The sequence below is a fragment of the Dermacentor andersoni genome, chromosome 9 (assembly GCF_023375885.2).
Source record: "Dermacentor andersoni chromosome 9, qqDerAnde1_hic_scaffold, whole genome shotgun sequence".
NCBI classification, from domain to species: Eukaryota; Metazoa; Arthropoda; class Arachnida; order Ixodida; family Ixodidae; genus Dermacentor; species Dermacentor andersoni.
In genome coordinates, this window is record NC_092822.1 from 28,925,170 (window position 1) to 28,945,602 (window position 20,433).

The window sequence follows — 20,433 nt, forward strand, 5'->3', positions numbered from 1 at the left end:
TCTGGAATCTGGTCACCCCGTACAAACGCCGTACTCAAAACATTTCTTTGGTTAACCATGATGGCTTACATGTCCCTGATATTGAGCGCGCAGATGTCATGAATTCATATTTTTCCTCCGTGTTCACCCACAAACCTGCACTTCGTATTCTCCCAATACCTGCCACTAGTTTTTCCCAAATGCCACCAGTTTTTATAACTCATGAAGGTATCACTAAACTCATCGACAACCCTAAGTTGTCAAGCGCTCCTGGGCCAGACAACATAACTGCCAAAATATTGAAGGGCACCGTGAGCATTTCTAGCCGTATTTTGCAAATTATTTTTCAGCAGTCTGTTTCAAACGGCGAAATACCAAATGATTGGAAAACTAGTAAAGTAACCCCAGTATTTAAGGCAGGCAATCGATCCGATCCTTCTAATTACCGCCCAATTTCATTAACATCTATTCCATGCAAGCTACTGGAGCACATTTTATATTCGCAGATCGCATCACACCTCGACAATAACGCTTTCTTTTATGAGAAACAGCACAGTTTTAGATCAGGCCATTCTTGCGAGTCGCAGCTTTTCGAATTCACCACAGACCTTCACTTAAACTTAGATTCTTCTTTTCAAACTGACGTCATTTACCTAGACTTCTCCAAAGCCTTCGATCGCGTTCCACATCGGCGTTTAATGGCAAAACTGTCCTGCCTCCACATTAGCCCTTTAATCTTGTCATGGATTGACTGCTTTCTCCGCGAACGCTCACAATATACAGTAATAGGGAACCACAGATCGCAAAATACTACAGTCATCTCTGGTGTCCCCCAGGGATTGGTGCTGGGACCACTCCTTTTTCTGATATTTATAAATGATCTTCCTAATGCCATATCCCAAGTAACCACGGATATCCGGGCGACGTCCGACGGACGTCCTTTCTGGATATTCGGGATGTCCGTGGGATATCCATGAATGTCCGACGTACGTCCGAGGGACGTCCCTGGGAAATCCAAAGGTAATCGCTTTGGCATCCGTAGTACGTCCGACGCGGACATCCAGCATGGACATTCAGGGGACGTTCAGGATATATATATGTGTGTGTGTGTCTTCCCGGGGATATTCCAAATATACACATGCCTTGAAGCAACAATAGTGGCCGGGACACATTCAAGCACCCGACCATTATATATATTACATTGGTCTAATGCTTGAATGCATTCTTGTTTTAAATAAACAAGAAATGAACCTACACCAACTTCTAAATACAATTAAACTTTTATTGTCACCTTATACATATACATAAAAAGACCAATAAGCACATATATGTATACTGTTCAAATAACAAATAAATACACTGATAAAAAAGAAGACTTGCAATTCCAATAGCACAACAGAATGTAGAGAACAGCAGAACAAAAATTCTTATTGCCCACCCTGCTTTGACATTTGAGTTTGCAGCATGGAATAAAAAAAAGAGAGCAACAAGACATCAATTAGCATTATTAAGCTGCGAAAGCGACAGAAATGACTTGAAGGAATTAATCTTGACTACATCACTTCACTAGCACTCTGCCACACGGGCACAAAAAATGACTAACTGGCTAATGTCTTAAACTTTAACGTCATTCGCGGGGTGCCACACGGACATGCTTAATGATATTGCAGCTTAAATGCCATTCGCGACGTAGTAGGTTCTCGTAAGTCACTTTGCCGTCAAATGCGTACTCTCGTTCCCAATGTCTCCACATTCTGACGTGACTAAACGAACTATTAGTGAAGAACAATTAATATATTCTTTACTTTCTTTAAAAAATAGCTCTTTCTCGTGGCGTAGTGCGTTCTTACAATTATTAAAACTCACTTGGCCATCGAATGCATACTCTCGTTTACAATGTCTCCGCCGTGGCCATAGTGACCATATTCTCACGATATTGAAGAAACTTGTAGATAAAAACAACTAATATATTCTTCACTTTTTTAAAAGGAGCTTTTTATTTTCGTAGAGATCAGCAGGCGATCTTGCCGCTACTCAAGGCTACAGCTCTAATCATGAGCGCATTAGCCAGGAGAAGCTGTTTGATTGCATGGCGGCGGCTCCTTGCGTTGTTGGCCTTCGAATTTCTCGACGATGCTTGGCTCGAAGAAGCACATATGCCAGAACAAACTGTAGCACATGGTCAAATTCTTCAGGATCGCTGCTTGGGAGCTTTGAAGCTGTGAGCGCTATTTTTACAATTTCAATGCTTTGGCTACGCTATGGATTGGCCGTCGAGCTAGCATTGACTTCAAACAGTTTACGGCTGGGTGCAACAATGACATTCCTGAAATAAACTACACACAATACGCCGATAAATGTTTCTCATGCCATTTCTCAAACATCTGCTCCCTAGATGACTGTTTCTTTATTGTATTACGATTGGCAAACAAACTTGACCGTTTCACTGCATCTATCGTCATCGCAACACTTAATGTCATTAAGTATGCATGTGTAGGAGCTATCGAAATATAATGGCATTAAGAAACTTTAAGGTCTTAAACTGTTAATGCCATTAACCTCGCCCGTGTGGAACACCTGCGATTGAGACATATGCAGCAATGGAACTGTAACAAATTTCCCATACCAGGGTAACCTGACAAGCTTGCGCACATTCCTTAATGGTCAACATTTAGCATCAGAAAGGTGTGAAACCACATAAACATCAATGGTACAAGAAGAAAATGGCTTATCATAGAAGTTTTCCTTCACCATGAATTCGCGACCAATGATGCAGGGTGCTTGTGTAGCTCTAAAGTGTGCAAAACTATCTATAATCACGACAGAGCCTGCTATTATGCAGCAGTTATCAGGAACATCTACAATGAGGATGAAGCTAGCAAGCATGGCCTGTTTGTACTGGGGTGGTGCACAGGTACCTAAGAGAGGCCCATCTGAATGTTATTTTGTTAATTTAATCGTGTTCAGTGATGGAAAGGTTGCCACTACCTTTCCCTCTCACTCCTTTAAGCGATTGTACAGCTGGGCAAATGGAGTCCTGTGACTTTTAGAAGCCGCTTGAGGAACTGCATATTATTTTCGGAAGGTAATGCACTGAACAGGTCCAGTGGTCCATGCCTGCGTACATAATTTGCAAGATGTAATACACAGTGAACATTGTCGGAAACCTGGTTATTTCTATACAATTTTGCAAAAGCTTTAACAAAGTATGAAGAAGAGACTTGGCATAATCAGTATGCTGCCGGCACAGACTAGGACTTGCCAGAATGTAGACTGCACAGTGCAGCAAGAGAAAGTTCATGTGAAGATCTGGAGGCAGAACGGGCATGAGTACTACAGGTCCAGTGTAGAGAAGAAGTAATCTGAATTCTGTTGCCTTCCAACGCTCCGCCTCTGCTACACTTCTAGGTTTGTGGGAAAATTCTTTAGGAACATACGAAGCTAAAGAAAGAAGTCAGGCAACCGCCCACGCTCTGTAGGTCCGAGACGGACCTGTAAACAACCACCTAACCAAGCACTAAGCAACTTTTTTATAATGCCCAGTCATAAAAGGTGCATGTAGTCAAGGAGTGCAGAGGCAATGCAGTCTATGGGAAGCAGCGTCAAGACTGAGGTGCCTAGGTGATGGTCAGGGTCAATCTGATGCCTGAATGAATCATCAGTGCGCAAAGTGTAGGATCTTGTTGGAAAGCAGAGTCCGCTGCTGCTGTATGTGCCCTCTACTGTGCATTTGGACACGCAGAATACCCAGTGTGTCCTTTAGTTCGAAAGACAAACGACTGTGCTGGTGCATGTAAAACAAACCATGCTGACGAAACCTCAATTACTCACTGCTCAAAAACCATTCCATGCGAAAGAAGCTGTTGTAGCTCACTGACAAGAGGGCTCAGAAAATCATTTGCTGAAACGGGCTTTGATGGGCCAGCAAAAATGCTGACTACAAGGGGGGAACTCTGCCATGCGCACCATAACTGCATGGTAGAACTCTTTGAAACTGGCAGTCCGTTAATGTTAAATAACGAAGAAACATGGCTGCCCTTAAAACATGCTTCCGACAAGGCATTTTCTAGTTAGTACTGCAAGCAAAAGTGTTTTTTGCTCATGAGCCATTGCAGTTAAAGCAGGTGCACATTGTGTACCCCTTGGCATGGAGAGCAAAGTGCGAGCGTCACTTGGGAGAGACGAGGGGTCAAAGTTACTTGTCTTGAGCATCTTTAGCAGATATGTGACCGCTGTACGCCCAACATTTTCCTTAATGGCCCAAATGCACAGTTTTTCTGCAAAATCAAAGGGCGCCGATGAAGAGTCCGCGGTAGCTAAAGCAAATGTAGACTCCGGGGTCCTGCTTACCAGAGAACCCGCATTGACTTGTGCGTACACCTCTCCTAAGGGATCCTGTTCCGTTCTCACAGCGAAGTGAACCATCCGAAGAGTCACGTAGAGTCTATCCATCAGGGAAGCAAGGCACATTGTCCTTAGTGCGCGTAGTGTCACAACCACCGTCCTGAACTTCCGATGTCGCCTCGGTGCATCGACCAGCATCACAAGGCGTACAAATGTTTGCAGGGACAGCCCGACCACACATGTTAATGCATGTGTGCGGCGTATACACGCCACTGCACAGTTCTAGACTTGCGAATTCTCGAGCTGTTGACTGCTGACTGCCGGTGCGAGATCCGAAGTCCTCGAATATCGTCTTTGTTTCCAGCGACGCTCTCTTTCGCGTGTGCGGCTTCTCCCGCAGTCTAGGCATCCTGGTACCTGTGAAGAAAACACATTTCAATACCCAAACGAATTAAAAAAGAAATCGATGTAGCTGTCATACCTTGGTAGCTGAGTAGGAGACTTCGGCAGGCACGGAAGGTGACAAACGCTGCTCCGCTGCCCTTAAAACGATGGCAAAATGAAAAACGGTGTGGCGACGATGGCTAGGGCTTGAATTGGATTGGATCGCTGCAGCATTCTGCTTTGCATCTACGCAAACATCTAGACAAACATAAATAGGTTTTTTAAATATTGTATTATTACACAGTGAAATATTTACTTATTCTGGGAGTATTCGGTATCTGATTTTCGAGTTTTTAGTTTCTGCTAATGCTGTCGGCGCCAGAAAAACATAGCCTTTGAGATTACTCTCAATGCATGGCGGCTCTGACGCATTATAGCTTTCGTAATCGCTTTCAACGCACGCAGCCACTAAAAGCGTAGCCTTCGAGATTTGTTTTTGTTACCTATAATGATATAATTGTATGCACAATTGAACACTGTAGACTACTTCCTGTTTTAAGAAACCAGCCAAAAACAGGCGCACACAGGAAACATACGAGAAGACAGGAAAGAGGCTGGAAGAGGCCTGTCTTGTGTATGTTTCCTGTGTCCATCTTTTTTTTTTTGCTTGTTTTTTCTTAATACAATGCACCAACTAGCCCAACAACGTGTTTTACTTCCTGTTTCAATGATAAACCTGAACCTACATAGCTTAAGTCCCAGTTACATGTTCGGAGGTCAGGACCAAAACTCTATGATCAGGAACTTTTCATAATGAGGGATAACTTGAGTGCTTGGCTCTAGGTCGAATAAGTGGCTTCAAATGGGCGCTTATATGTTCTGCTAGTCATCCACAAGCATTCTTTTTAAAGCAAGCTACAAATTGTTTGTATGACCCACCGATAGAAAAAAAAATCGTATTTTAATACTACGATCGATGTTAAAGTGGGCAGAATTTATATCAAGTTGAAAATATATTTATTTTGCTTTGAAAAAAGAATGGACTGAGTCCGATAGAGAACAAAAATAAACAAATATAATATGAACGGACTAAAATTTCTGGCAATATATTTATGCTAGTTTATAAATAACTCACTACTGTATATCCTGGACATGCCTATTTATGGACAGCCAGCGGACGTTCAAAACGGGATGTCCCATGGATATCCCGGTGGGATGTCCTTCGGACATCCAAACAGGATATGGACTTCTCCTGTACGTCCCACGGACGTCCGTGTTGGATATCCGGATGGATGGACGTTGGGGCTTATGGTGGACGTCCCACGGATATCCGTGGTTACTTGTGATCATGTATCCGCCTCTTCACAAACGATTGTGTCCTTTACCGCCGCATATCTACTCCAGATGATCAGACTCTGCTTCAACGCGACTTAAATCTCATAGAAACCTGGTGTACGTCATGGCTTATGCAACTGAACATTTCCAAATGTAAGTTCATGCATGTATCAAGAAAGCAAATTAACCTCAGCTATCCGTATTCATTATATTCTACACCACTCTCTGAAACAGAATCGTACAGGTATCTTGGAATCATCATGAACAACAAACTAGCATGGTCTGAGCACATTGCAAAACTTTGTACAAATGCTTCCAAGTTGCTTGGGTTTATAGACGATCCCTCGCTTTTTCACCCCGTTCTGTCCGTCAACTCCTATGTAACATTGATCCGTTTGAAACTCGAATATGCCTCGGCGATCTGGAATCCCCATCAGAACTATCTAACCGGTCAGCTTGAAGCCATCCAAAATCGCGCGGCCCATTTTATAACATCGCAGTATGACAAACGAAACAGTATAACTCTTATCAAGGCATCCCTTTATCTTCAACCCCTGGCACTTCGGCGTAAAATTTCACAGCTTTGCCTATTTCACAAATTGTACTATACCTTCCCACAGCTAAGAAATTCTGTATTACACCCGCCGCTTCGCACCTCCCGCCGTCTTTTCAACGCTTTAAGTTTGCAGCGCATACATGGCTCCACAAACTCATTTAATAAATCTTTTTTACCTAGCTCCATTACATTGTGGAATGACTTACCCGATTCCGTAGTTACTGAAATAGAACCTAATAAATTCAGGCACTTATTAACAACACATTTCAAGGGCTGAGTTATTTTGCAGTGTTTTTGAATATGTATGCGTGTTTTGTTTTGTTTCCAAGTTGTTCTTGAGCCGCTGTGTCTATCTTAGTGTTGATGCTTCTGATGATGTTAATGTTGAACATGAACCCTGCACTTTGTATTGCTTTTTTGTTGTTACCGACCATTGTATACGTAACGACTGCGCCCCCCTTTATGTAATGCCCTAAGCCAAGGGCCTTTAAGGGTAAATAAATGATGATGATGATGATGTGACTGCTGTCAACTCTGCCTACACAAGGCACATTAACAAATTTTAAGGAGATTAGCCAAGGAGATGCCCATTTAATCCAGACACGTTCCACAACTATTGTAGAAAAGTGTTGCACTGCCTTTTTAATGCAAGAGTGTCATGCAAATTAGTATAATGATTGCTTTGATAACCTTTCTTATTGATTCGTGCTGATAACATGGTTTCCTTGAATGCATGCAGGTAACAGTCCAGCCTGATTTCCAGAGCAACAGACCTGGGAGCAACGGTTCCTTGAAAATTTTGGGAAGTTCCGGTACGCGTGTGGGCATTTTGGGCGTTGACAAGCAAGTTTACTCGCTGACTGGCAAGGAAGGTCTACTTACCTCAGATAAGGTATCGGGATCGACATCTAACTTCAAGCTGTTTATTATTAAAAAAAAAAAAACTTGAGAGTTTGCATTTGGTAAGCGCTCTCCAATTACACCTCTCCTGCTTCAACCCAACTCATTTTACACTTGCGGATCCTGTATTTTTGGGAATGTGCAAATATCGGAAATTGCTAACATGAATTGAATGGGTCTTGGCTATTATGTTTGTATTCAATTAGTAAAGAAAAACGGCTATTCGAAGTTGTTGAATATTTATTCTGTTCGACTACTGTAGGGTACAAAAACGATTGTGGCAGTCTGCAGGGAGAAGGTGGTACCAAAAGGGGACCCTTTGTGGTAACACTGTGCCATGAGACCCGCGGCTCTTGCATAGACGATTCAGTAACTGAAACGCATGGCAGAGTTCGCTCACACACAGTAGCTACCAGCCGTCGCCTAAGCATGCGTATTATGAATAGGCTGTTTCAATTTAGACGAAGTAATTTATTATTTGGCTATTTTAGGCACATTTGGAATCGTTTGAAACTGTGTGCAGTGCTTTAGCATTGTCAGGCCTTTCAACTGCAGCACTATGTGCATCTGTTGATGTGCCGTAGGTGTCATTATTGTTACGGTGGCCCAGGTAGGATCACTTTTTGTTTCTCATTACAAGCTTCTCATTTACCTTACATCCAGTTGCCGGTATTAGATGTATCCAATAGTATAAATAGGCGTTTTATTGCCAAACAAGCTGCGCAGAATCTCTGAGGAAAATTTTCAGTACGTGACTTCATATTGAATGGTAGTCTTCCTGAAATATTTGTCCGTGTTGACGACGATGTGCGACATTTTTGTTTGGCGCAGAGGTAACAATATGCGACTCGAGCGGAGAATTTCTCTACTCAAACAGCCCTAAAATTTTCACTACTCCGTGTAATCAACCACTGTTCTCGGCAAGCTTCACTTTGCTTCCACTGATGCCGATTCTCTAACTGTCGTAAACCAATGAGCTATTAGTTCTGCGCAATGTCACCTTCACGAATACATCTCTTTCAGTATCTAAACTAGTGTGCTAGTGTGCTATAATCTACTGTCATTGGCTCCATTACTTCTGCTGAAGTATTTCCAGCTCTTAAAAAGGCACTAAATAGAAAAAATATTCTTGGCAATATCAGTCAAACTTCTGCAACACACAAACCAAAAAGAAGCAACTCGTACTGCGAGTTACGGCTTGGCAAGCCAGAAACTCTACTAAGGTGGCAGACAGATGGCGCCTCCTCCTATTATATAGCTGCACAGTGAAGTCATGCACTGTCAAGGCGTGTGGTCGGGCCTAGTTAGTTGTTTATAGCTTAACATGGCGTATGTTGTATTCTAAAGGAGCTAAAGGTTTATTCAACTTAGCAAGTTTCGAGAACATTTCCTGAGTCACCATAAGCCTAGCATGAAAAAAAAAAACACATTGAAAATGCTAACGTGTCACTGACGTACGGGCACTCGGGTTCTGGCGCCAAATTAAAGAAGAAAAAATGCAAACAAACAAAACTTCACCTTAAAACTTTCATCTGATAATGAACATATTACCGTAAAATCTCCTAAAATAGAATTTGGGAAGAATGTCTAATTCGTCGAAACTGATTTTTTTTTCTCTTTAGCGTCCGTTTAATGTAGCCATAGTAATCTGCTGCTTCGTTGTTTGGTCAGCAGTGATTAGCTCCCTTACATGTTTGTCCACGACAATCGTTCTTATAGCGCCATTTTTCTGCTTCCGGGGCGATAATTTTACTAACTCGTCGCGGTGGCTGAGGGGCTATGACGACATGCCGCTAAGCGCGAGGTCGCAGGTGCGACACTTGGCCACGGTGGCCACACTTGGATGCGGGCCAAATGCAAAAAACGTTCACGCAAGACGTGATACGGGAACATGAGAGGTATCTGTAAGTGGCCAAATTATCCCGTCGCTTTCGTACTGTGTGGCATTCCCCACAACCCACTGTGAAAATGGTGGGATCTCAAAAACGACAGTTTGAGTTTTGTGGTTTTTCAATACTTCGTACTGTTTGCTTGTGTTTAGGTGAGCATCTTTTTGTTTTTTCTTCCCAACAGCTGTTTGCGATGTTGAAGTCTCACGACATGGGCCATGGCCCTGGGGGTGGTCACACGACTGCGGATGTATTGTCCAACTTCGGTGCTGTCATCATCAGCAAGGATTCGCCTGATGTTGTTCACGTAAATGGTATGAACCTTATTTTCATTCGAAAGGAAGGAGATAACACAGAACATAGTATCTGAAGCTTTGACCTGCACCGGATAGGAAGCCTTCAAATAGCTTTCGAGGGCTTCTCTTATTTTATTTGTGTAAACTGCCTCATACTTAAGCAAACACAATCAATACTCTTGAATGAATTAACGAATGCATTTGCAATTTATTGCGCACGTTAGAAAGCGTTGCCCTTAGCTGGTGTATGTCTATCAAGTTTCTCAGTATGTTGGTGAGATGTTTCCTTTTATCATTGGTGAAGCCAATATAGGCGATGCCATTGGAGGATCGTGATGTTATACTATACGTTCTTAACGAAATAAAAAAAGATATATTTAACGTGTTAGCACCAAATGCGGATAGATAAAAACTTAAAACAGTTCAAAGACATTCACGTCATGTACCGGTCCATGCACAGCAGCTGTACCATGGGACATTAGAGATTTTTAGCTTGTCCGGTATGCTGGTATACTCAATGGCGATTGCTTGATACTGGATTAAACTGGACGCTGGTAGCGACATATTGTGACGCTTCGTCTAACCACAGTGCCTTATAAACATATTTTTTTTGCTCCACGAGCCTTGTCGTAAAAAAAAAAAATGCATCTTAAAAGGCCACTTGTTCCCTAACACACCGCCACTGCAAATATACACTGGCAGCAAAGTAGAACACGATTGGTCACTGCAGTAATAGCTTTGTGCTTGTCTGGTTGAACCTGCCATGGTTTCTTAGTGGCTTTAATGTTTCGCTGCTATGCACGGGGTCGCGGGATCGAATCCAGGCTACGGCGGCCGCATCTTTATGGGGGCGAAATGCCAAAACACCCGTGTACATACCTTTGGGTGCACTTTAAAGAAACACAAGGGGTCAAAATGAATCCCAAATCCTCCACTACGACGTGCCTCATAATCGGATCGTGGTTTCGGCACATGAAAACCCCGTAACCTAATTGAAAAATTTGTCTGGTTGAGCTCTACGCCACCAGGTGGCAACACTAACGCAGCCGCTAGCGTTTACTCATCCAGTAACCCGGCGATCAACAAACGCCGTTACGCATACCGTAGTACCCAGTGCGCTAAAACTCTCTATTTTAATCAACTACACCTGGCACGAGTAGGCGTGGAAGAGCGCTGACTCATGTTGGCCCGTGCACTTCGCTGCCGTGTCTTTGACACATGTAGCATTGGTGAGGATTGTTTGACGTCGCTCTCTTCGAAGGGATTTAGGTGATGTGTGTTGCGCCCCGCTTTTGCTTGTGTAGAGAGCGTGGAAGTGGCGCAGCAAGAAAGAAAAGAAATGCAGTGCACGTGTAATATCACTTAGAAACTTGCAACTGAGGATGCTTTCATCTAGTGTCTTTGCATGACAGTGGACGCGTAATGTTGTATACATGTGCGCATGCGTCCACCGGTTCGGCCGACACAAGCCGTTCAAGAAAAGTTTGAAGGCAAGCGTAGTTATAGATTAATTTGGCCCCCTGGAATGCCAAAGCGAATGTGAAAATGCATTGAAGGATCATGCACGTAGTAATGCTAACGAATTCACGGGTGTTTTATTTATTTTTTTACTGGTGTTTCACACTTTCAGAAACTAGCCGCCGACGCCGGTCCCGCCATCGGAGGAGTCTTGAGCTAGTGGAGCACAGTATACGTAAGTCATTGAAAGTTAACACATTCGTGATCGTTTCAAAAAGTTATTCGGAAGTATGCGGAGTGCTTGCCGATGCTTTTCTCTGAAATTTGTCGATACCTAAGGAGGCACAAGGCGGTATACTTACTTTTTACCGACAAAAGTCCCCTTCAAACGTCCTGTTCGAAGGTCTTTCTATAGACTGCGTGAATTAATTTTTATGTAAAGGGTCGCACGAAGTTCAAGATTGACAGACACATCTAAGCGAGGCATGCCACAAGAATGCTTCAGTACTTGTGTCCTGTTCGAAGTTCGTGCTTAAAATGGCAGAACGGACACAGCTTTGAATTTTGTTCTTTAAGTGGAAAAGAAAAGTGAGTGTTAAAGGGTGTTAAACGCCGCGCATACAATGTGGTGTAATTATCACGTCTGCTAAGTATTACATCGCAGTGCGCCTCAGAAAGAGCTCAAATTTCAAACCAAACGCTATATGCCCTTCTCCACATGGGCGCCGCGTTCCCAGCCGGAGAGTCTATGTATATCCCACAAGTGCGCCTACTACATCGCACTGTTGTGACATCGGTCGTAGTGACACGTGACTTCGAGAATTATTGAAGGCAACATGTGTTAGGTTGTGTAATCTGTTGCTTTAACAGGCGAATTGAAGCTTAGAGAAGTAATAAAACACACAAACTGAATATCTGCTTGTTCTTGTTTTACTTCGCACTGCAGCAAGAGAGATGACCTTCCGTTTTGTCTGCTCGTTCTCATGTCATGCAGTTGCGCGCGCTAACAACGAAAGTTTGTCATCATTTTCTACCGTTTCCTAGTGCGCAATCACGCTCTATGAACCACATATGTCTGCCTCAGTATTCGCGTAGCGCTGACTTATACCGCTAGTCAGATACTCTCGTTCACTTCGCATAAAATCGTGTGCTGCATGAAACAAGACAAACGCAACAGCTCGCGTGCGACGCCGTCAGTGAAAGTGCGTCGCGCAGCAAAAAAGTGAGGAAGAAAAAAAAGAAATGAAGGCGGGGCCTTTGAGGAATGCGTCACGCGATCTTCGAGCTCCGGTATGGGAGACCGCAGGGAAGGAATTTCGCTTACGGAGGCTAGACGGAGAGAGTGGAGAGCGTGTCTCTCTTTGCAGTGGCCCTCACCTCTTGTAATCATGGGTTCGCGGCACTGAAATATTTCTATCTCGGCTATTAATGAACCATTTGGAAAAATTCTTGTGGCAGAACGCTCCCTAGAGGGCACGTAACAAGTTCCAGCGTATAACCGAAATTTGCTATATCGCGAGGTAAGGGGCCCTTTAAGAAGTAATAGGTCTTGCGCGGATAATCATTTGGTTTTCGAAGTGTTACTCCCAGTTCATGGAAAGGGGCCGAGACAGGGGAAGTGATCGTGATGAAAAGAAAAAAAAAAAGGAAATGGCAGACCTCCCACCATCGTTATCTCAATTCTTCAGTCCATCCAAAGGATGTATGTTGGGGCAATCAGTCGCAGTGCAAAGTGCTTTACGTCATGCCAAGCGAAAGTATTCCTGAAAATGACCAATCCGGAGCTCTTGATAGGGACGCCAAGGCTAAAATGTTAATTAGGTACATAATCTTGCAGAAGTATCTCGACATTTTTTTCTGGTTTAAACTGTTGCATATTAACCGGGGTAATGTTGAACATCTTGAATTCCTCCCTCAAACTACGGACAGTGTCATAATTCTGACGTCACGAAGTAAGCGCTTCGGCAATAGTTTCTGCTTATTTTCTCGTATTTAACCTAAATGGAGTAAGCTCACTTCGCATATAGATTGAACGCAGTTCATCAAGTTCTCGGAGCCATCAAAAGCATGGTTAACTATAGAACGAGCACTTACGTAAGATGGAGAAGCTTTCAGTTCTCCTTTTTTTGCAGCTGCAGCTGCTTCATTATCTTATATTTTACTCCATTGTCGAGCATTCATGCTCTCCCTGTTTAAAATATACGTTCACCTAATCGCTGACATATTTAGCGGATGCAAAATATTTTCTCCCTAGATGCGAAGCCAGCTCAGCAAACTAATCGCGTTTCTTGACGGCTCTTTTAGCCGACTGGCAAAATTTAACTTTACAAACTTTAAGAGCCCACTTTTGGTGCTAGTAGTAGTAGCAAGCTTCATTAAAGGCCTAATGGGTAAGATCTCTTATCTCCCGAAGAATAGTGACCTTGATTCTTCCCCCTCTGGTGAGTATACTTCTCAGTCCAGATGTCCTGCAGCAGACTCCAGTTAGGTGCCAGCGATATCACATCCATGTCAACAAAGTAACTGCCTCCTCATCTTTCTTGTGGTAAAATCAATTTTTACTTGATTAAACGCAGAAATGAGGATGCAACATGTCATGGTGGGTTGCCTTGTTGATGCTACATCCTAGAATTTCATGTGAACGCGGGGAACTCTAAACACGTACTTCACGCAACGTTTTTGTAGGCTGCAACGACGCAATGGTCCACGTAAAATATGTTGTACATATTCTCGAAAGCTGACGGCTAGAACAAGAATAAACCACGTCCGTACAGTTCGCTATGCACTGGACGCCATCTCGGGGTGGATATTGAATGTAACTGCTTACGAGTTTGTTGGATTGCGAGTTCAGAAGTTTCAGGTGAGAAGGTTGCGTGTTCGAATCATGATTGCGTCACTACTTCGGGGAAGCGAGGGTCGCAGTGGAATGCCAGCACAAGAGGACCAGCGTAGCAGGCTTCTAGAACCGAACTGCCCGTGTCGTGCCTGCGCATCGAGCACGCGCTGCCCATCTTTATTTTCCTCAACTGTCGCAGCCGGCACCAAGGTGTCGGCTGAGAGTGCCGACTTTTGGGGTCTGGGCGTTGCTGCGTCGCTGGGTGCTCCAAGGTACATAAAAAAAAGGGCAATGGGTAATGTAACATAGCAGGAGTATTAGAAGTATATCTGAAGTGAAATACAAGATGGGACGGTTCTTCTGCGGGAGGACTCGGCAGCAGTTCGTTAGGTTTCTTAGGGTGCCTGTTGCTTCACAAGCAAAGTTGAAATGAATAATTGTGGGTGAACAAGGGAAGCCTCAGGTAGAACCAACGTTTTGACAAATTGACTTTTCTTGTCAGGCTCCTTACCCCGCCTCGGTATGTGTCTTTTGAGAAATGAGCTTGTCATTGTCAGGGTCTTTCTTCATCAGGATCTGCGATGCTCGCATGCGTAATGCGAAGACGCGTGATCGTTCCCTGCCTGTGGCAAGTTATTTTTTCATCCACTTTCATTGCCATTAATTTATAATTTCTTCAATTCAGTCAGTAAGTACAGTTAGTTTCCCCTAAGTTATCCTTGGCGTCCTTGTTTATTGGCTTTTCATGATATGTCTCCACCTGGGTTATTTGACAAGATTTGTCTTCGTCCTGACGGAGTCAAATCCCTCTTGGCGAAACGTCGGCGCCAGGCTGAGGCATCCCTTGTTCAACCACTGTCCCTCGCTTCAACCATGTTTCCTGTAAACTCTTTATCTTCGCAGTGTCGAAGTATGCAGTAGACCCATTCCTGAAAGAGTGCTGCTCGCTGGGAACAAAGCGAGACCAGGCCAGACGGAGCTGCCCTATGAAATCTTCAATCGTGCGGCGCTACATCAGTGGACAGAAGGGCGAGCAGTGTGCAGACGCCTTCGAGGAATGCTGCTCATACAGGTTCCCCTCTTTCGTCATAGCGGCAAAGTACGACCGTGAGTATGTCTGTGGTGAAGTGTGGCTTTGTCATTACCACCACTGTGAGACCAAGTTGCATGGTGTAAACAAGTGGACACTGCACCTGCCAAGTGCACGATGACTACGTTGACACATCTCTTCTTCGCTGGTTGCTGATTCAAACAATTATTATTACCAAACAAAGTGCTTTAAATTTGGATGGGGCTATTATTCTTGCAGGTCAGAACGTTAAGGCCAGTAGAGTTGGTGAGCTTTTTTGGGGGAGCCTGTGGTGAATGTGACGGCAGCGCCTCCGCACCTTTGTGACGCTATGCTCTTCAGTCTGTTCATAAAAGAAGCGGTAAAGCCTAACGTCATGAAGAGAGAAAAAAAAAGCGCAGCGTCATGATCTCACAATGACTTCACACCGCATCTTCCTGTGTCGCTTCTGTTCATGACGTCAGGCTTTGCAACTTCTCTATGAACACGCTGCACTGAGTGACTTGTCTAAGATTCTGCGGCGCTGCCATCACAGTCACTACTGGAAAAAGAAGACGGTGGTGCAAGTTTACTTTTAGCAAGACAATGTTAAAGGGACACAATAGAGGAATGCAAAGTGATTGGTTAGAATATGTAGACCTTGCAAGAATATTTGCATCTATTTGGGCAAGAGAGGTTGGTTTTTAGCGGAGCAAAGGAAAGGCGAAGTTTTCTTTTGAAATGACCATGACCGAGCCGCAGCGTGGATGCGTTAGTATGATGTCATGAAGGTACTGTATCTTGAAACTGTAAGAGCGTACAAAGACGAGAATGAGGAGAGTGGACAGGACGAGGTGCTTACTCGCAACGGAAATATTTTTATTAAACCGAAACGAATATATGCACAAAAAAACAAACTACGACGACTGCGCATGCGTGTCAAGGATCACGGGTTAAAATTTTAAAGAAAGTCTAACAATCAAGGAACTTGAATTCCTTCTCGTGTAGCAAGATCGAGGGGCGGCTGACACAGTTATGTCCTTTTTTCTTTATGTGGAAGGCCTCTGCCATTATAGGAGTTAGCTTGTTAGTGCTCTTGAAGGTAACCCGAGTATCATTGAGAACAGGATAACAGCCGCAATCCCTTCAGTGGGCATCTAGATGTGTCGTACCTGATGGTTACTACGCTGCCAGATGCTCTCTTAGCTGCACATTGACGCAACCTCCAGACTGGCCTACGTAAACCTTACCGCACTTAAACGGCATCATACATGTATATACTATACCCATTGCATGATCTACAAGTTTTTCGGTTTGCTTAATATTGTATTGCGATGGCTTCCTGCGAATGCGCGAACAAAATTTCCGAAGTTGTTCACTGAAAAAAGAACCGCAACCTTATACCTAGTGTCTATATGTTGTAATTCGTGCGATGTTCTATGTAGGTACGGAGCGACATCTATTTTATTATTTTTACGACGATCTTCCCCGGTGGTCTGACTGTAATCTTTGTTTTTATTTCTTTTGAAGTGTTAGTGCGCGCTGATTTAATGGCATTCTGAGGATAACCTGCGGGTTCAAGCTTGTCGATCTGGTTGTAAAAGCTTGTTTTCAACGTGTTGACATGATTTTTTCAATGCGGTACCTATGCTGGTCTTTATTATTTCTTCTTTACAATTTATGAATGGTCCGACCAGTAGTTAAGGGTAGGTTTAATAGACCTGGGTCGGTAATGAAAATGAGCTTTTGAAAGACTTGTCTTAGATCAAGGAATTGTAATTGGTTATCCTGTGGTGATTCAAATGAAAAATTTATTTCATGCAGTTTTCCTTGAAAACATATAAAATGTTTACAACATCCCGTGTTAATATAATGGAACACATTAAGACCAGAAAATCGTCTACATATCCAAACACATTTGTCACTAGTCCTGAAAGATCACGCTGTAGCCCTCTATCAAGCTTTCTTTAAAAGATGTCACTTAAGACTGGAGCAACTTGTGATCCTATGCAAATCCATGAATGCTGAACGTAAGGTTTTCCCTTCCCCCAAGACACGTACGTACAATTTTGGTAAAAGCTCAGCAACTCGAGAGAGCTTGCAACCGAGGTTGCACTTTTTAGACTAAAAGAATGTTCATCATTATCGACCGTGATACATTCTTTCACCCCAGTCATTAGATCATCATGAGGTATTGCGTAATACAGATCTTTGATATCGACACTAAATGCACTGCATCTACTGGGATTATCTGTTTTAAAAAGTTTAGCACTGCTTCGGAATTGATTACGCAATAGGAATCAAGGATAGTTAAACACTCCAGGTTTTTTTGGAGATACTTAGAGATTACGTTTTGCCAAGTGCCTCTTTCGGGAATGATGAAGGGCATATCGAGCTTATGGGTTTTTTATAGATAGATATTGTTTTGATAGACAATCTTTGTGTGCTTTTATGGTTTCAAGGTGCAAGTAAATCAGCTAGCCCAGTTGTCCATACTGTTACAGAGGTCCCGTACATTAGGGCGGCTTTTGCTCAGGGACAGGGGCCAAAGTCACAACCCTTTTAGTTCCGAAGTGCTGCTTTCTATTGGTAGACCGCCTTTGTTAAGAATTTGTGCAATGGAGGGTCTCTATAATGCAAAGTTGTTTTAATGCGTTCCTGTTTAATTACCACTATTAGCACTTTGTGATTGGTAAAAGAAAATATTTTTTCTTTCCTTGCTCACTTTGCCTCTCTGTCATGCGACTTCATGAAAACCGCGAAAAAGCCCACTACCTTAAGGTGACGTGTTTGCATTAAGCATGCATTGTTGTGCCTAATAGAAGTGCATTTCTTGAAATTTATTTGAATGATGTCTAATATTAGGTTGCTGCGCTGGCCTTCAGATATAGTGCTCAGAAAAGGAGCAAAATAACTATTTTATGATTAGAATTTTGCTTTTATGGACAAGTTTCTGTGGCTATACCAACAAAAATAATTTTGCTATGCGACACCTAAAAGGAGACAACAGCCAGTGCATGAACTGAAAGTGACGACGTGGTGGTAGCTGGACTGGTGGTGGCAAACATGTGTGTTCACAGTTCCCATTATTATGCAGTTTTTTTTTTGCTTGCTCACGGTCATTAGAGAGTTTTAGAATAGGAGCCTGAAGCATTTGGAACTCCAAAGAAGTAGCTTCAAAGCCACTGCGCATGCGCGAGGAGCAAACTGCATTTGGGTTTTCCGTCGGGCACGTATTTCCCTGATTTTGTGGGAGCCCCAAAAGCGTTGTGCCAACAAACATGGCGACACCCATCGAAGTGACGGCTCTAACCTAGCACCAAACTGGGTTCGATTCGGGAAAACGCATGAAGTTCGCGAGCCAGGAGAAGTGACTGGTTATCGCTTTCTCTCAACTAACATGTTTTATGAAGATTGATTCATTAGACGCCACTGATTCTGAATTTCATTGTCAATATCATGGATTGTAGGTGTAACATGGCTTAGCTTGGCTGATGAAGGCACGTAAAGTTCTTTACTCAAAACTAAGTGCAACAAATTGCTTGCTGCTAATAGAAGAACCTCTAAATTGTAATGTAACCTCTAATGTTCAATTGTAATGTAACGTGGAAACTGGAATGTCAAAAGTACTCTTCTCATCATAAAATGGTATATTTTACTTAATTATTTGAGATAGCTTTTCTTTGACGCCTTAGTGATGCTGCAAGCGCAAGATGCAATCTGCAAGTGCAAAGCCCTATTCTAAAACTCTTTACTCCTACGTGCCCAGACGCTAATAACAATGTCTCACATAACCTCATTATAAGCAATCTTGCATCCTCCCGATGCGGAGAACGTATCTATGATTATGTCCGAGACTTTTTATCTGACCACATGGCCACCATCGGCCTAGGTGAATTTAGGCAATATATCATAAAACTTTCTGGCAGAGGGACTCCCCAGGGTTCGGTCGTTTCACCCACTCTGTTCAACGTGGCGATGGCAAAGTTACCACCTCTCCTCAACAAACTTTAGAACGTGCAGCGCACCTTGTACACTGATGATGTAACAATCTGGGTGAGCACAGGGTCAGACGGCACTATTCAATATGTACTACAGGCACCAGTAAATACAGTACAAGAGTATGCAACAGCCGGATGACTCACCTGTGCATCTGAAGAGCCGGCACATCTGCTTGTATTAAAAAAACGCAATACGGCCGGTATTCCACCAACCATCACATTGCATCATAATGGCAACCTTATTCCAAGACTAGACAGACTACGTGTACTAGGCCACATACTCTACACATACTCCACGAACAAATCACCCAAGTAACGCACATAATAAAGCGAATATATATATGTATATATATGTAGTAGGCAAAGAGGGATTCTTCAGGCTACCTTTCAAACGTAAAGAACTTGAGTGGTGCTACAAGGTAAACAGAACAAGTATTTAATTTCGACAGTTTGGATCGGTGGAACGATCTTCATCAGGGTTTACAAAAAAATGGCAGTTGGGCCCTGGTAGTGAAGACACCAGACCGGGCACCCGGTCGTTCTTAGATACATCAAACCGAGAGGAACAGTTGTGACAGTGATTGATTTTCGGTGCTTTGGCAGATTTACAGCTGCCTTTGGCAGCTATGGAGGGCAAGAGGAAGGCAGAGTCACATGTATGTAGAGCAAGGAGGTCAGTGAGGAAAGAAAAAAAAAAGGAAAGAAAAAGAAAAAAGCACACAGGAGGAGGGAGACGCAAGTCGGAGGGTGAGGGGGGCGGGAAGTAGCGGCAGCTAGATTCCCGTGCACCCGAGGCAAGGAGGGAGAAAACGGTCGCTCCGCAGCACCAGTGCGTGGGCTGCCGTTGTAGCGGGAGAGAGGGCAAGTTGAATCGGGTGGCGGGGGGCACAATAGAGAAGGGGCCCAGAAGGAAGACAGAAGAGCGGCAACTTGTGGAAAGAAACACAGTGTCACAGTAAACATATACAAGGCATGGCCCGTTCCGGCAACTCTGTGGTCCAGCTACGGTGCGAAAAAAAATATATATAGTTCCAAAAAGAATATATGCGTGGCATTCGCAAAGCAAGTGCGCCCCTGGGCTTAGATTTAGGGAGCCGAGTTAAATAGCCTCCTTGTGGTCCAGTTTTTGAACGTTTAACAGACAACTGACATCAAGTCAGCTCGTGCGTATTTCAAGAAGGGCAATAGGTCACTCAGAATGACCACTTCAGTGGCAGGGTCCAGGAAACTGAATTTATTGGTTTTCCGCTCGCCCCCTTGAGGCGCATGTGGAGGGATGAGCAAGCAGTGAATAGCCAGCGTCTCAATTTTAGAGTACAGAACATGTATTCGCGTTTCCCATGCACTTTCACGGCATATCTTGGAGGCACGTCAGCCGCCCCGGACTCTCATTAATTCCTTTAGTGT

The 20,433-nt window shown here is 43.5% G+C and overlaps 1 protein-coding gene across 2 annotated transcripts in view; it reads left to right on the plus strand.

Annotated features, from left to right (window-relative positions):
- Window positions 1–20,433, plus strand: part of LOC126527514 (complement C3-like) — a 154,048-nt gene that overhangs the window by 61,851 nt on the left and 71,764 nt on the right. For both annotated transcript variants that reach the window (XM_055068701.2, XM_055068702.2), the window contains 4 exons: window positions 7,338–7,490; window positions 9,572–9,701; window positions 11,314–11,376; window positions 14,881–15,084. In XM_055068701.2, the coding sequence (XP_054924676.1) occupies window positions 7,338–7,490; window positions 9,572–9,701; window positions 11,314–11,376; window positions 14,881–15,084 (550 nt within the window). The remainder of the gene's footprint in view (window positions 1–7,337; window positions 7,491–9,571; window positions 9,702–11,313; window positions 11,377–14,880; window positions 15,085–20,433) is intronic.